The 17172-nt window shown below is 53.0% G+C and overlaps 4 protein-coding genes across 4 annotated transcripts; all 4 read right to left on the bottom strand.

Annotated features, from left to right (window-relative positions):
* Nucleotides 1-416: 416 nt before the first annotated feature.
* TRIVIDRAFT_129172 (uncharacterized protein) lies at nt 417-1232 on the bottom strand (the record flags this gene model as incomplete). The annotated part of the gene is made up of 1 exon (XM_014095321.1): nt 417-1232. A coding segment is annotated over one exon (816 nt), but the record flags the coding sequence as incomplete, so codon positions are not given.
* A 3885-nt stretch (nt 1233-5117) lies between these two features.
* TRIVIDRAFT_227445 (uncharacterized protein) lies at nt 5118-5429 on the bottom strand (the record flags this gene model as incomplete). Its single annotated transcript, XM_014095320.1, has 1 exon — nt 5118-5429. One exon carries the CDS (start codon nt 5427-5429, stop codon nt 5118-5120), a length of 312 nt encoding a protein of 103 aa, XP_013950795.1.
* Nucleotides 5430-6931: 1502 nt separating this feature from the next.
* Nucleotides 6932-8850, bottom strand: TRIVIDRAFT_41077 (uncharacterized protein; the record flags this gene model as incomplete). Its single annotated transcript, XM_014095319.1, has 2 exons — nt 6932-7179; nt 7269-8850. 2 exons carry the CDS (start codon nt 8848-8850, stop codon nt 6932-6934), a joined length of 1830 nt encoding a protein of 609 aa, XP_013950794.1.
* Nucleotides 8851-12622: 3772 nt separating this feature from the next.
* TRIVIDRAFT_65650 (uncharacterized protein) lies at nt 12623-13294 on the bottom strand (the record flags this gene model as incomplete). The annotated part of the gene is made up of 2 exons (XM_014095318.1): nt 12623-12942; nt 13021-13294. 2 exons carry the CDS (start codon nt 13292-13294, stop codon nt 12623-12625), a joined length of 594 nt encoding a protein of 197 aa, XP_013950793.1.
* Between the last annotated feature and the right edge of the window lie 3878 nt (nt 13295-17172).

The raw sequence follows: 17172 nt of genomic DNA, 5'->3' as shown, positions 1-17172 counted from the left end.
TCTAGGTGTGCCTCCGAAAAATCCAAACGAGAAGAATAAGAAATGCTCCAAACAGCGTACAAGTAATAGTAGGTAGTACTAGTAAATCTCCCCAATTTCCTTTGTTTTCTCCTGGACGCCAGTGCCCGAAAAATGCAATGTTGCAGGTAGTAGATGATTGACAAAGTAAGATGATGATGTTGATGTTGGTACAAAGCTTGCCGGGACAATAAAAACAAACCAACAGGCCATCTGACAAAGGAAAAGATTGTTGTCGAAAAAAGATAGACATATTAGTAAATAATACACCGCCAGCTCGATCAGATCCCACGGCTTCTCAACAAAAAGTACACAGAGAAAAGGAAATGGATAAAGGATTGTAAGTGGTAGGAGGCTCATCGCCAAGTCGAGTGCAGTCTTGCTCGACGATTCCTCGTCTTGACACCAATGTCACCGTTCGTGATGAGGCTTTTCCAGCGCCTATTGACGCTGTGCCGGTCTTTGCCCAGACTGCGCGCGCAGTCTTGCCACTCCATTTTAGACAGCTTCAGCTTCTCGAGCACCAGCTCGACTAGGACGCGGTCGTCTTCGACACTCCATTCAGTGCCGTCCGCCTCGACTTGGACGTCGGTGCCGGGCTTTTCCGTGTCCTGGTCAAGGGCGCTGCCTTCCAGGAGGTGGACATTGTGAAAGTCGGAGCGCTCGAGCCCTAGGGGTAGTTGTTCGGGTGAGATGCGCGCGCGCTTGGGCGTCGACGGCGCCTGCGGTGATGAGGATGACAACGGCGGGATGTGAAGCGTCTCAACATCTAGTTCGGCCTCAGTATCCATGTCGGACTCGTCGTTCCTCCCCATGTCGTCGCTGTCGTCGCGCCGGCGCTTGTTGACGCCTCTCGGAGGAGCGCGCCTCGCAATCCTCTTCCTTGCCACAGGTGTTTCGTCGCCTTTGCCGTCTGTCTTGGCGGCGCGCGACCGCAAGCGCAACTTCATAGGCGTCGGGGCATGTGCAAGGGGGGGCGTGGGGAGTTGCGTGAGGGTGGGCGCGGGCGCAAGCGCGCTGTGGTCGGTGTTGGAGGTGGTCATGGAGATGAGAGACTGGAGAGAGCGGCAGGTGTTCATGATGTTGTCGATAGAGTATTGAGCAGATAGAGTCGAGGGACTGGCGGGCGGTGATACGAAGCGGCCAGCCTGTGATCTGGCACGAGGCGCGGCTTGCGATCCGCCGTCGCAGGAGAAGGCGGACGGGAGAAGCATGTTGATTGACGGTGATATTTTTTTTTTCTTTGAAGGTGATTGTAGTATTCTATGGTGTTGGACCTCTTGAGAGGAGCGTCTTTGAGTGTTCGCGCTCAGCAGCGCTGGGATGTTGGTTGCTGTTGTCGCGACTTGGTTGTTCAAGGATGCGCGCTCTCACAAGGCAGCAGGCAGACTTGATTGACAGAGGCGACAGAAGACAAGTGAATGGACGCTGATTGCACAGTTGTGATTTGTACAATAAACGGCGTAATGGCTAGTAGCGGATGCCAGCAGCCGTGGGTGGGCGAGTTTGTCGTTGCTTTAAAGGAATGATGCTGTTGTTATTGTTGTTGCAGAAAGTTGGAGATGCGGGAGCGGGAGGGCGAAGCGCAGGTAATATGAGCGCTGGGCGGTGCCTGGGGGGATGCGACATGGCAGGGGGGCTCCCGTAGAATTGGGCGTTAGTGTTAGCGTTCCCAGAGGACCCTTCAGGCACTAGAGACAGCTGGCAGCGGGAGGGTCAAAGGGCCAAAACAAGAATTGGGCAACGGTGTGCACGGTGCGAGCGGCGCTGGGAAAATTCAGCATTCAGCGACAGGGGCCGTCCTTTAGGGGGCCTTGACAGCCTGGAGGGTGTTGAGAGTCTAGCTCGCTGCCCTGGGGCAGGGGTGGGCAGTGGCCGGATGCGGACTGACGTCTGGCGCGGGTCTGAGGTAGCGGATGGGTACAGGCTGCGTACATGCTGCGTGCCGGATGCGTGCAAAATGCCTTGACACGAGACGCCTTCGTACGGGAAGCAGTACGGCTCTGGTACTTGCAAAGGAGAAGAGCGCACCGTGCTTTTGCGATGCCATGCACAGTCTCTACCAATACTTCTCCCAGGAAAAGTCCACACCAGTCCAAATGCGGCGACGGCACTTCCACTGTTTAGTGTCGTTTGCATCTCTTTAACCTCTCCTGAGATTCAGCCTGGTGTTCGGCGAGGGCTCAACTTCGTTTTCCCTCTCTCCACCGCAAATCTCTTCATGGCCAGAGACGCGTACGTGCTCAAGCAAACAAACGACTGCTGTGTACCAAACAAATTCCCAATCCATTTGCCAACGTACCGCTGCACCGCCTCCCCCGCAATCTGCTCGCTCTTGGGCCTCGTGTTTCTGCTTTTTTTGTGTGGCCTCGTGTCTCTTCGCCCGCCAAGTCAGCCCGAGCTCCTCATGCAAGCACTTTAGACGCGCCCTGCAGGGCCATTAGGGAAAATCGCTGGTGCAACATCCAGCGGAGCTTACAGTACGAGCTCAGGCCTCTATCCGGCACACGTCTGGCTTCAACACTGTGCCGCATGCAAACACGGACGTTGGGCACCTCTTTTTTGCGAATCCTGTCTCGCCTTGTCCCTCGTTGTCGAAGCCCTTTGCCCTCCCTCGCCAAGCCTCTAGACCTGCCTGGATCAGCCCATTGCGATTGGCATCTGCCGAACATCCAAGTCGTCATATGCAAAGCATTGCGGGGGACTGTCTTGAATCAGGTCTCACGGGAATGCCCTGGCAACAGGAGCCATGCGAGAAACGGAAAATGAGGAGGCGAAGAAGTAATTTGAACAAGCTGCTAGCTTTGATCCATTGAGGGAGTATCTCTGTCTCGCGTACCTTTTTTTTTTTCTTCAGCAGCTGTTCTGCCCCATCCATACCCATGCGTCCTGTCTCGGTCACACACACTCGCTCCGACTCTCACATTCTCTCTCTTTTCGCCCTCTCTCCGCCTCCCTCTCCACTCACACTAGCTACAAGCAAGTAGCACCAAGTTTAACAGCTTCAAACCATCTTTAGTGGCACGGGACCAAGAGGCACGGCTCGCCCTTGTTAGCTCAACTCCTCTTTTCATCAGTCGTATCCAAAGGGACAAATAGTGCTGCTGGAAGACCCAACGTTGCCAAGAAATGGCAGACCGATGAGTGAATCGGGACCAGTTCGTCAAGTGACGATTCGATAGCCGCCCATCGATACCGGCACAGTCTGATCCAGAGACACTGCGATATTGCTCGTACAGTATAATGGTCTTGTTACAGCTCTGCGCCATGCAACAAGCATCACCCCATGCCCTCTACGAATGGGGATCTGCTCTTTGTGCCCGAAAATGTGCGGATCCCGGGTCAGATTCCGGCATGATAAGCCACTGACAAGTTCTTCTTTCCCCTCTACGTCTTTCGCTTCGTCTTCCCCGTGTATTCCGGCAGGCTTCTCGTACTGTATGATGAAGTCGACTTCGATTGTCCCCCCAGACAGCGATGTGCAAATTGCCAGTAGCGTCATCAATGAAGTCAACCTCTCCCTCTAAATTGGAGTCGCCTGCCCTGGCCTGGTATACAATAGTCATTCCGAATAGACCGTGAGCCCTTGGAAGGAGTCAAAGTCATTACCATCTCGATCCCTTTTCTCCTTTCCTCCATGACGCATCATTTCTAGCTGATCAATGGTTTGGCTTGCTGTCTGGCTTGGTTGTAGCGGTCATGGTTCTGCAAGATGATCCCTGAGAGACACTGCCTGTTTGCCTTTTCGTACGTGCGTGCAAGTGGCTTGGGGTGACAAGCACACTCAGAGCTGACGGAAGCCGAAGGGAGGGAGGGTGGATGTTTCTTTTGGTGCCAATAGTTGGCAACTATTGACGCCGACGACACCCATTTCCGGCGAGTTCGTGTTCAGGTGTTTACGGTCAGCTTGGCTGTATTCCACTCTACCAACGTCATCCTAACCAGCTTGGTATCGAGTCACTGGCATCAGCTTGCCATTGCCTCCCCAATGGCCTTCCATCCTAACAAGAACAGCGGGCAATTCGACGTCGCATGGATCGACCTCTACACAACCACCGCCAGCCAATTCAGCTGCCTATCTGATCGAAACCCATCGAAACTCGGCCTCGACTCCGCTCAGAAGCCCCAATTGGCACATGCAAGCATATGAATTGCCTCACATCGTGAGGGGCTCGACCGGAGTCATTATCGATACCCGCCGGTGCCATGTCCTGGTGACGACTGAAACGCGCCTTCACGCGTGTCTGACGCGCTTTGACACGCCCCATTAATGACGCAGCCTTGGAGACGCTGGCCAATAATGCATCACGGTTCTGTGGGCCGAGTGACCAGCCCCCCTGCAAGTCATATTCCGCTTAAGAGCTTGCAGCCACAGCCGCCACAAGGTGCATGTCCAGGGTCCCTGAGCATAGCATGGGATGGCTTCGGCCGTGAGAATGGAAGCCTCTCAATGGAACGAAGACGTCAAGCTAGCTCACTGCTGCACAGTCTAGGTAATCGGACTGCGTACGGGTGAGTGATGTGAGATCCCACAGGCATTCCCACTGGTTTATCCAACGGCATATCCAGAGCATCTCGAACGTTCCCCGACACTTGACGCGATAAATACAAAGTACCTTCCGAGCAGGCGCAGCATTGGGACTCTGAAATTTGAACTTCAACTGCCATGAGATCGACCCATGATGGTCTCAGCTCTGTGGAGCTTGCAGGGGGCAAGCTGCATAGCCCGCACGTGTCAGTGTGAAAAGCGCCGGGCCAACCTTAGCCCTGCTTCCAGGCAACGCATGACATTATCGACACGGATTTTAATATAGCCCACATGTGTCTGCCAGGCACTCCCGGTTCACTCTCTGTCCAATCGAGGCGCTCCGGTGACGACACATGTATTGATCGATCCCATCCACCAGATATCCGGGCTAATCGAACCTCAAAATGCTCACCTCTAGCCTCGTCGCAGATAGAGTGCGAGGCAAATTGAGCTTTTGGCCTCAAGAAGAATGATTTTGTTTGCATGCCTTGTTTCACAGAAAAGGCCTCCCCGGCATGAGCATTACTGGCGGTACACAGACAGATATGCATCAACTGGCTGAATCTAGAGCCTATGGACTTGGTGCGACCTCGGGGAAAGCTCGATCCGTACCGAGGCCGTCAATGCGGGCAGGTTGCGATTCGGCCAAGATCCAGATCTTTCGTAATGCTTCTCGGAACGGTGAACCAACCAGCTCTTGGTATGCCAAAGCAACCAGCCCTCTCACAATGTCTGTTCTCTTTCTCCGCGGCACCAAAACATTCCGCAGCGTGGCCAGTGCATCATCCCCCGCATCTCTCATCTCATCCTCTCTCTGTCTCCGTTTCTTTGCACCCTCTGTGTGACCCTTACGACGATTCTGCTGCAGGATCCCGGACCCCATGATGCCCTTTGGTATGCAGACGTACAGGAAATCCGTGCGTATCTGCGGTCATCCCAATACCCAGCCAAGATTCGCTCGGTCCACGACGACTTTGCAGATGGCGGATCCAAATCTATATTCAATCCAGCTTGGAGAGTGGTGATGTCTCGAGAACTTCATGTCCAGTAGCCAGGTTATGAGTGAATCCCATGAACCAAGATCCACTGCGTAGTTTCATTTCTTTTATCTTCTCATGGCTCTATGATACTCCAGATAGCCAAGCATATGCCACATACTATCTTAATAGCGAATCTCCACAACTATCCTCGCCACTCTAGTACATCAAACTCCTAATCTATTAGATCGAAAGGAGAACATGGCATCTACTAGAACACTTAAAAGCTATCAGCACCGTCAATACCATCACAAACAAGACAGAATCTCACTATTCAATTGTCATTCTCTAAATAAAACGTAGCATGTAATGCTCATATTATCTGCTCCCAAGCAGGGCGCATTTTGCTACTTGACTTAAACTCGCCGACTCCCTCTACACAACAACGCGCGCGCAAAACAATAAAAGCAGAGTCGATATCCAATAGCACATACTGATTGATGCAACTCCCAAAACGCCACCATGAGCAGTTAAAAGAAGAAGAAGAAAGAATAGAGAAAAAAAAAAAAAGAGGGAAAGGGGTGAAAAAGAATAACAACACAACAGCAACGCAGCTCTTTCCAATTTCCATCCCTCTGCATTTTTTTTCTCGAATATGCAAAAAAAACAAATGACAAGCCAAAAGAGAAGAAGATAAGTGCAGTGATAGGCTCTTATTCTCCTTCAAAAACAAGACATTAATCTCAAAGGCGACGGGGAGTCTCCCCTTCCATCTTCCCCCAATCTCGCCTTCGTCATATATATATATAATAAAAATGAAAAGCATCCAGTCAACTTAACAATGCCTGCTGTATCAACCTTTTTGAAGATTTTTGTTTTTGCTTTCTTTCCCTTCGCTAGGAAATGATTGTTTTTCTGCGAGGGGATACAGTCCTCTAAGTCAGTCCGACCTTGTTCCTACCCCCTATCCCTCTCCCCATTTGGTGCTCTAAATGGCCCTGCATCGAAAAATAAATAGAAAATTGCAGCATATGCTCTCTCAAAAAAGGATATAGATCAAAAACTTGGCATAAACGTCGTGAGGAGGCCACGCCCGTGAATATCAAAACTTCCAGGACAAAAATCGACGCGGGTATGCAGAGAATAAAAAACGGCCAAAAAAATATTATCAAGGGGGGTTTTCGACGGGAGTCCATCTCTCAAAATATCCAAGGAGAAAAGCCGTCAGAAAGTATCCAAGCTCGCTTGTTCGTATTAGTCATGCCACGACCGCCTAATCGTTGCTCTTTTTTGTTCATGTTATGCCGTTCTTCCTCCTGAGTTTGATGGAGTGCAAGGTTATCTTTTTTCTCTTCTTCCTCTCTCGTTCCTCTTTCTTTCCTTTCATTCCTTTCTCTTCCCTCACGTTTCACATGACAACACAGTCCTTGTCGTCTTTGCCTCCTTTTGATAGTTTGCCGTTTCTTGGGGCGGCAACCTCCATAGGAGTTCCCTGGCCGCTCACCGCTGCTTGGATGATGGATAACCGCTGCTTGGCCCTCTCATCGCCCGCATCTGCAGCCTTGACGTACCAAACATTGGCCTCGAGAATGTCTCGTCTGCAACCAATGCCCATCTCCGTAAAGTATCCAATGGCGTACTGGGCCTTGACGAAACCTGGGCGAATAAAACAATATGATTAGCGGACATGTTTCACTAAAAAAAAAAGGATTGAAAATGATGAGAGCGCAAAGCCTTCAACTTACCCATATCGGCAGACCGGCGAGCCCATTCATACGCCTCCTCTTCGTCTTTCTCTAGCATCGGCGGAGCCCCAACCATGTACCAGGCACACAAGCCCATCATGGCGGGAGCATGTCCACGTTCAGCAGCACCCGTATAAAAGTGAACGCTGAGCGCCGGGTCTCGTGGACAGTTGAGGTGGCCATGCTCATAGGCGTCACCCATACGGAAGTTGGCTTCGGGGTGGCCTAGCTCTGCAGCTTGTGTGTACAGTTCGGCCGCATAGCTCAGATCTTGAAATATGTCGTCGCCATAGCCCGTTTCGTACAAGCATCCTAGCTGGTAAGGGGCGGCGTTGTACTGCAGGTCAGCAGACTCCGCAGCCAGCTTCAGCCACTTGATGCCCTCGCGATACCTCTTCTCGCCCAAATCTCCGGAAAGGCATGCCTTTCCAAGGCGGGTCATGGCTCCTGGATGCCTCTTAGAGGCAGCCGTGCGCAAGAACTGAACCGCCTTGGCAGGGTCCTTCCGGCAACCCCAGCCAAACTCATAAGAAAGGGCCGTTCGATATGCGGACTCAGCATGGCCATGCTTAGCGGCAAGGACGAAGAGAGGGAACGCTTGATTGTAATCTTCTTTGCCCTTGTTAAAGAGCCCTGAGGCAAAACCATCGGCCAAATAGTACTGTGCAAACGGATAACCTCCGCTGGCCAGCCGCTGCAAGATCTGCTTGGCTTCCCTTACTAGTTCAGTAGGGCTAGCCACGGTGGCCTCGACAATGGGGCTGTCCAGGTCGCGGAACGGCTGCGGGCTGTTCTTGCGGCCCTTGGGATCAGAAAAGTCCAATCCCTGCTCCTGAGCCACGGAAATCAGGAAGACAGCGAAAGAATATTGAACGGTAAAATCGTTGGTCTTCTTGACATTCTGGCGGTACATCTCAAGTGTCTTTTGTACACTAAGCAGTGAGGCATTGTTGCCTACTACATTCCGAAGCCCCGAGTTGTCCATGGTGATGGGCGGGGGCGCCTGCTGAGGATAAGGCACATTGAGAAGCTCGGCGTATGTTGAATTGCGGACATCGGGCGACTTTCGCGACTGGACTGACGGAGCGCGCATATGCGAGCCACCAGGCATCAAAGCAGGCGACCGCCCTCGCTGCCCATCGGAGAGCACAGAGTAGGCAGACTGAGGACGCGGTAGGGAGCTTCTGCTTATGTTGTTGGACGTGGGAGTCAGGTGGCGCTTGATATTGCCTGCGCTGTCCACCAATTCCGGGTTAGAGGGAGTGCGGATGCCATCGGTCGGAACACTTGATACACGGGGTGGATATTCCTGCTTGCGATACTGAAGCTGCTGCATCGACGCGCCTCGGGGCAAGTTGCCCTCAATAATGGAGCTGCCGGGAGAGTCTTCGTCGGGGAGATATTCCGGCCCCTCGTTAATACCCGATAACGAGCTTGCGCTCGTTGTTGCGGAAGATTTGGTAGAAACTGGCTCCTGGGAGGGGTTGGTTGTCTCATCGGACTCACGGCTGTTTCCGTCCACATCCTCCTTTCGGAGAGGATCCTGAGAGCTGATAGCAGGCGAATCGCTTCTGTCAGTCATAGTCACCTGTGGCGGAACAGGCGGCGGGGCGCGGTCAGGCTTGGAAAGGCTGCTCTCAGCAGCAGCTGGGCTAGAGATGTCATCCTGGGGCGCCTGTTGCTTCGAGGCTTCAATGAATGGAAGCTGTAAGTCGAGACCGCTCGATACGGGGCTGCTCAGCAGCCCATCATACGGTTCCGGCTCTTTTGAGGGAACTTCAAGAACTTCAGTCTCTGGCTGTTGAGGCGCATCGTTGAGATTCAGGTTGAAACTCAGGTCGAGAGGCTGAGTCCAGCTATCATGTTGCGAGTCCGTCTGCTCAGAAGACACTGGAGCTTGCTGGGGCGAGGCTGCCTCTTCAGAAACGACCGCTGCAGCCGGCGGTGGAACAGGCTTCCGCACAGTTCCTGCGACTGGCTTCCTCGGTGGCGACAGGGGCTGCGGTATAGAAACTGAGTCTCGTTGACTTGGCGAGCTGGGAGTAGTTGCAGTTGGAGGCGGCGAAGCAGTGGCTGCGGCCATGATGGTGGCGGACGGGCCGGCACGTCGATGATCTCGTCGTCTCCTTGGCTTCCGCGGGCAGTCAAAAGGAGAGAGACAGGGAGAGTGTCGTAGCAAAAAGATGCGTCAAGCCGTGAGGAGGCAGCCGCTAAATGATGTCGTTTACTAGCGAATGGCGAAACGAATGCGAAGAGCGACACGGGCGTTGCCGCTGCGGTTTTCTTTCTTTTTCCTATTTTCTACTTGGCCGTATAACGATGTTGATATAATCGATACGTTCCCTTCTCGCGGCGACAAGCAATTTGGCGATGCCGAACGCAGCTCTGTTGCGCGCCGAGGTCTGCAACTCTGATGGTTGGTGCGGCGTCTAGGCACAGCGGAGAAAGCGAGCGACTGATGGGCCTGCGACGGCGAAACTGCACTGGAACGTGAGCAAAGGCGCACACAAAACCGCAAGGTGAGGGGATTCAGCGAGAGGACGGCGGTGATAATAATGATTGGCCCGGCAGCAGCAGCAGCAACACAGAGGAAGCTGGAGATTCACTGGCTGGGGGGTGGAGGAGGAGAGGCGACTGGAAGTTGGGGGAGAGGGCCGACGATATTCAGCGAGGAGGGAAAATTCCACAGCCCGAGACAGGCAAAGACAAGGTACGCTCTTGGTACCTACCAAATGAGTAAAGTGGAGGGAGCGCTACGGCTCAGCGAGGGTACGAGCACTAGCAGGAGCGGGAGGCGCGCAGGCAGGTTACAGGTCACAGGCAGGCAGCCAGGCCGGCCAGTACAGGCCAAGTACCGCTCAGTTCCAGCGCGTATTTACAAGGTGCCTGCAGCTGCAGTGGGTGCGCCGTGAGGTCGGCACTCCGTGCAATTTGATGTCCAGTACCGTACGAGTACTGGTGCTTGGCAGACAGACAGCACCTGTAGCACCAAGCCACGCGGTACCAAATCCCTTGATATTGTGTAGATCAATACCTTCCAGTAGGTATTGAATCAATACAGTGGGCAACCGTTGGCAGGGTGTTGCTGTTTTAGGAACCCAATATTCGTCCCTCGAATGCTCTGTTGAATGTGTGCATTAGCATCCATCTATCTGTCAGCACCCATGGCATGTGGTGGCGTGAAATACACCTAGCGCCAATAAGGGGGTAAGTTTGACGGGCAATACGGCGGGCAAGGTTCAGTTAGCACTAAGGCTGGGTACGAGTCGATATCGTACTTACAGAAGAAGGGTTGAAAGCTCTTACAGGTACTGCACCATCCACCATCCAAACCTTGGCTCCTGTCGGCCGAAAAAGCGATCAGCCCGGATTGAATTTGCCAGCGGGCGACTCAGTGGGCGGGCGCTGCTAGCGGGTTGGTGGGTGTCCAGCCCGTCTTCAGCAATGGTCCAGTCGGGGGTTATGGCGGTTGAGTCCTCAGCCTGTTTGGGGGACGGGATTTAATCTTGTTTTTAAGCCAGGCACAAAACCTCCCAAAACAGCGCCGGCCAGCTCCAAGATGGAAAGGACAAAGCAGGAAAATTTTCGTCAATGCACGCCATTGACTCAGGTTCAGCTCCAAGGCTGCCACAACGACTCCGGCTGGCGTGCTACGGCTTCTATCCAACAAAGCTGAAGGCTAGAGCAGTGGGGTTTCCTGAGCAGAGAGCCTCATCATCCCGCTAGGGGAGAGGAGGGGAAACAGAAGCGCCGAGCTAGGAAGGACGAGCAAGACAAAGAGCCTCATTCAAGACCAAGGGGAAACACAGCGTGAAGCAAAAGAGGATCCAGCTGAGTGCGATTGAGCCTTGGCTGGGCTCCATCTCCCGTGCCCTTGATACGTGGCCCCTCTCACAAGAGGGATCGAAATATCGGTTTTGCATATGTGCTCGAAACACCAAGATCCTGCCGATGGCGTCGAGTGTCTAGCCTTGCTGTTTAGGCTTCGACTAGCACTAGCGATTCTCCATGCTTCAGCAAAGGGCCTCTAGCTTCAACTTGCACATCAGCTCCGAGTCACAGCCGCAGCGCCAGCCAAAACTGTTGCGTCAATGCCAAGCCCCAGGCTCCATATCTCGAGTCCACATCGGCCTTTAGCACGATGAAGCAGTCGCGGCGGCGAAGAGGGAAGAAGCTCACGGATGTTGAATCAGCCCGTCGTCCAAGTCGTGAGTTGATCACATAGCCAACCAAGTCGCAGCTGTAGCGGATACGAGTCCATCGACAGCGCAGTTTGCGGGCATTCCAAGCACCAGTACCAGAGACCTAGAGATTCATGCAGGCACGGGCCATGCTTCGGATGTACAGGACCATACAGTAGCGAGTACTTCAGACACAGCCCTTTCCTAACGCATGCACGTCTGACGAGACCAGACCCCGGACTCGTAACCTTCTCTTGCCGGCCGTCATGCAACGTCCCAAGGCCAGCACTCTGTACTTGCATACCCCATACTTGTGCTCGTACAAGTAAGTACTGTACCTACGGAGTGTTCCGTAGCCATGGTACTCCGTACTCCGTACGTACGTACGCAATGCGGTCAACCGCCAGCCAATTCCTCCTTGGCTCGGGAGGCCGGCTTTGCGGTGCCAGGCGGCTGGATCTGGCTCGGCCACAACGGCTGGAGCAGCACCACAGCGTCAATCCAGAACGTACAGGTTGCCTACACCCAGAAACGGATCGTTGGCTGCAGCCACGTTCGGACGCTGTATCCCGTCCCGCCCTGTCATGACACAACTGTACCAGGAGCTCCGCCTCTGATGGTGCCAGCGACAGTAACTTGTACAGGTTTGTAGCATCCGGTTGTGTGTGTGTGTGTGTGTTGTGTGTCTGCGCGTATACGTCGAGATGCTGCCAAGATCCATTTCCCAGCTATTACATCAGAAATATGCCCCCCTTTCCGTGACATGGCATGGCATGGCATAGTGGTATCATGTCGCGTCGTATCCAATGCTCGCTGGTCATCCGACACTACCATACCTCGTACAGAAAATGGACTTGCCCACAGATCCGTATTACCTCCCTTTTACGGCCGAGATCTGCCGGTATACGGCAACGGGTGCTTTGAGGCCAATGCTGGCCTTGCTTCTTCTTTACCTGTATCTTCTAATGGCATGGAAGCTGGCCTTGGTCCCCATATTCCCACTTTTCCCCAATGGATCACCGTTGAGTCCCTGCATCTTTATCTTTCTCTTGACCTTTTTTTAGTTCTCGTTTCTGCTTCCACTCGTATGAACTGGTGGCAGTGTGGAGATGAGACGAAATATCGGAGAGTGCTTCTCCTAGAAAACCCTTGCTGCCAAGTCTCTACAGTCAGTCATCGGCCAAAGTTACCCGAAGGGACCTCCAAGAACAGCTTCAGGAAAAGAATAATTACGGGTCGCCGCCAAAAGTGAGGCGAGGCTGCCACCCGCACTTTTGGCTTGCTATCCGTGATCCTGTCAAGCCATTGTGGAAACGATACGGCTGGCTTCTTCCCTGCTAGCATCATCCGTTTGTTCGAATCTGGACGGAATGGTGATGTGGTAGCCCTAAACCAGAAGAATTCCATGGGTAGATAGCCTCCAGTCCCGAGCGCCATCTCAATAGCGCGCCTCTCAATACCGCTTATCCGTTTGGCGCCTGCATCCGAGGGCACTATAGCACGTAACATCTTCTCGAGATGTTTCTTTGGGGGTGTGCGCATGCGGCCCGCTTAGCCAGCGCCTTACATACGCTCAAGCTGCATCCTCTCGGCATCCTCTGCCCCCCGACCCAGCGCTTCACTCAATAGCCTCTCATCCATCCCATGTGTCATTGTCTGCTCCTGTAGCCTGTCAGTGAGTGGCAAAGGGGCGGGCGTGGCTGGCGTTTGGACTCTTTCCTGGAGCATCCACGCCAAGTCTCCGATCGTGAATCTGTCCTGGAGCGCCAATTCGCCCAATATGGATCCCTGCATCCTGTCAAGTCCCTTGAGATTATAAGGACCCGGCTGCCGCTGGAGATACATGTATTAATTGTAGCTGTTGCTGTTGCTGTACAGGAGCAGGATTCTTTTCCAGTTAGCTGGGGCTAATGCTGGCGGCAATCTCCTCGTGATTGGTGCACAAGGAGAAATAGCGAAATATCCCATGTCTGTTACGAATACGTCCAGCTGCCCCCTTCATGTGCATCTCCCATGCAGTCAACCAATGAACAAATAAGCGCTCGCTGGATAATAATAGCCTCCTTTTTTTTTAAGGCTTTAGGATCCCTTGCAGTCCGGACATGTACAAGCATGGAGCAATAGCAACCCGACTCCGTTGATACTACTGTGTAGTAGCTCTTGCACTATTGTGTAAGGTGGCCAACGGTAAACCAAGCTGGAATGGGGGCCCATCTTGGATCCATAGTTGTCCAAGCTCCCTCAGTCTCGACCCCGTGGGTAAAAGTTTTCTTTTCTTGGGGATAGCGAGATGAGTGAGAATTGACTTTGAGACGAAGCACTCACGAATCTCACCGTGGCCGTAAACTTGCCGCAACCGATTTGCACTGGGCTCAAGATATGGCGGAGTCCCCTTTTGCCAGACCACCAAGTGGCCTCGTATTTTGACAGGGCAAAGGTCTTGGCGTTCCGACATCCCAGCACATCGGATTAAGAGTGTCCATCAATGGGTCGTCTTGTGGTCCCCACTGCTGCACATCACTCTGCCTGTATGTACTGTACAGACTCGTACTCGTCCGCAACCCGCGCTTCAACGTCATATCTCGGGTTTGAGACTCTAGCCCGTTGGGAAGGCTCTGGTTCCATGCGCTATCTATGCAATGCCGGCTTATGTTGCGCCACTTTATACGACGGAATCCTTGGTTCGTTGTTTGTGTCGGTGACAACTGGACGAGTGGAAGACGTGCCTGGCCTGGAAAGAAAAAGAAAAAGATAACCAGGCTTGTTGCAAGTGAGTGCATTAGGACGCTGCTCGCCTTTTTGGCGGTTTCGATGCTAGTAACATGGCTTTATGCCGGGTCCAGCTTAGCGCCGGGCAGTGCGCCAACTGTAACGCCCGGTCAGGGTCCAGGTTTCGATGCAACATCCAGCCGTACGAGTGCTTGTATGTTGTAGGGACGAGTACACGTGCACATCAGGAGTACGACATGGCATTGATGGGTTGGCGATGGCAAGTGGCCTTGGAGAAATCGACTTCCAACCCCCGATTCCCTGACTTGTGCTCTGTTCTATTATCTTGGCACTATGCCGAAGGCGAGAGGCAGCAGTGGCGGTCCAGTTGCGAGAAATACGAAGTCCGAGTAACACGCAGTCAATTGTGGTGATGCCGCTGCTATGGAGCGAAGCTTGACTTTCGACCCGCCCGCCAGAAATGTATAAACGACCAATTCATCAACAGTTAAGGTTTCGAAACGTCACATGGTAATATTGGGGCCATGGGATGCTGCGTCGTCGATTGCTCCAATTATGGCGCAGTGAGACAGCCTAACTAAGGTAGCGCCTTTGGTTGCGAGATCTGGTGACTCGGCAATTTTCTCATCGGACTTTCGGCTGTCTTACCCTGATGAACTAAAGCACGAAGTATGTGCCTGATGGTAAATTGTATTTCGTATTGGACAGGTTTGTGTCAAGCTTTGCAGTGTTGATTTGTCAATTGCACGTGGTATAAGGTTGATCTCATAAAGCAGAATTGGGAATGTCGAGTCTCGTCTGGTGTTGTTTTTCTTTTTTTTTTTTCGGTGGCTCAGTACTCCGTATATCATGCGCTAACGGCAGCTCATGTACTCGTAGCTATGCAACGTTAGTATTAATTTGTTGGTCAGCTCCAACAGCGGTGAGCTGCTAGGTTAGTACCTGTGATTTGGATTGGTGCTTGCCGGGTGCTCAGCCCATCGCAAAGAAAATACTTGTGAGGCGAAGATGTAGACGGATTGGTAGAGAGCTGCGACCCTGCAGGAGGAGGATGAGAAGAGGAAATGCAAGCGAGAGGGGCCACATGTATCCTTAAAGCTGTTTATGGAAGTTGCGATTGACTGGTGCATGCACATTTCGCTTGGCTATTGCATGAAGCATATGCTAAGTTCGGCAGGAGCAACTGATGACAGCTTCGTGGCGGCAGTGGCGTAACCCAGATTTAGGGTGACGAGTTCCTCAAGCCAATCAGGGCCGCTACCACATGGACAGCTCTGTCGAGTTTGATAATCTCCATTAATACTACTATTAGAGACTATGAATACAGGCACACGACATAAAGAACTGATATCAGGCAGTAGAAAGCATGATGTCAATGTCTATCATTATAGCTCCCGGGTAGTCATACTAGGGCAGCTTGATGCTATCATTTGGCGCTGGACTACTTCTCCGCCACGACGATATACGAGTGGCGTTTTGTTCTAGTCTAACCCTAGACTTGAAAAATTGCTTATTAGACGGGGGAAAAAAGGGCACCTGTGGAGAGCGGCGATCTAGATCATGCACAGTAGTACATATTTACTCCGTTCTTGAGGACGTGTTAATTAGCGAGCATATTAAGATCGTCTTTGATTCCATCTGTGGAGTATTGCGCCCGTGCCGTGCGGTTGAAAACGGGCTGAAAGCTGAGAAGCTGATTACAAGCAAAGTACTCGTATTGGAGCGAAAAACAAAAAGAGAGAAAGCCCCAGGAGCCAATGAGAGAAGCTCTCCCTTCTCCGCAGGGAAGAAAAAAAAGCCACGAGAGCACCAGAGCGTTGACATCCAGGAACCAAGCAAGCGAGACTGGCTCGACCAGGTAGGCAGGTACCTAACGCCACGCCTGTACATGCCATCTGGGGCAAAGCAAGGGCTCGAAGCCCGTACCCCTTGGCGATGCAGGACCTTCCGCTGCAGTAGCAGATGTCCACTGTACTAGCGCCACAAGTGAATTAGTACCTGCGAGCAAGTCAACCGCACATCGTATCCATCACTAACGCAACAGGCCATGCTTTCTGGCTCGGCGCCTCTAGCGGCCTAGTACCGCCTAAAATGCTCCCCGAGTCGCCCCCCCCGCGCTGCTTTTGGGGCTGGTTCGGACAAGAATAGCCACGGAGGGCGCCGTACAGCTCCAGGTCGCCTTTTCCTTCTCGCCTGGACGAACTTCCCCCCTAACCCAACCAGAATCTCTCTGCGAGCGCTGGGGACAAGGCCGCGCTCATCGTCTCTCGTTCAGTTCCTGGACTTCCACTCGTTCTTGCGGCGTGTTTTTGCGCGTCGCCTCTCGCAATCGGCACGACATCGTCCGTCGCGCCTGTTCCTATCGCGAGTTGCGTCGTCCGTCCCATTTTCTCTCTATCCGAAAAACGGTTCCGCTGGCTCGTGTCGCTCGCTGCCACGCCTCTACTCTCGCTTGCCTCTCTGCTGAGCGCCTTACTCTTACCCTTGGGAACCGCCGATCGTTTGCGCCTACCAGTGCTGCCTCGATCGATTTCTCCCTCTTGGCCCCGAGTCCGACTTTCGCTTAGAATCGAATCCATTACTTCAACGACCGGGAGAAGCTCCTTGCGAGTGGGCCGCCGTGGTGGAAGCTGGATTGGATTTGGATTCAATTTGATTAGTACCTGCTTAGGCACTACGGAGCACTGCTGCGACCGCTAAGACAGCGCCCTCACCCGCTGGCTTTGTGTGGTTACAGCCTCCATATTTTCCCTCTTCCCCACCCGCAACGCCTTAGCGCAGTTCTGTTTTTGGCAGGCTGAACAGACCATCGCCCGTCTCCCAAACAACCCGCCCCTCGCCAATTGGCTGCGCATTGTTTGTTTGCTGCGCTGACTTCGCATCGGGTGAGCATCTGTGTTTATTTCCTTCCGTTGTCGCCTCATTTTCGCCAGCCGCTCTTCACCCTCAAAAGAGAAGCAGTAGAGCGAACAGGTTGGGTTTCTCCCTCTTCG

The sequence above is a fragment of the Trichoderma virens genome (assembly GCF_000170995.1).
Source record: "Trichoderma virens Gv29-8 chromosome Unknown TRIVIscaffold_90, whole genome shotgun sequence".
Lineage (NCBI taxonomy): Eukaryota > Fungi > Ascomycota > Sordariomycetes > Hypocreales > Hypocreaceae > Trichoderma > Trichoderma virens.
This window is presented reverse-complemented; position numbering and strand designations above follow the sequence as displayed.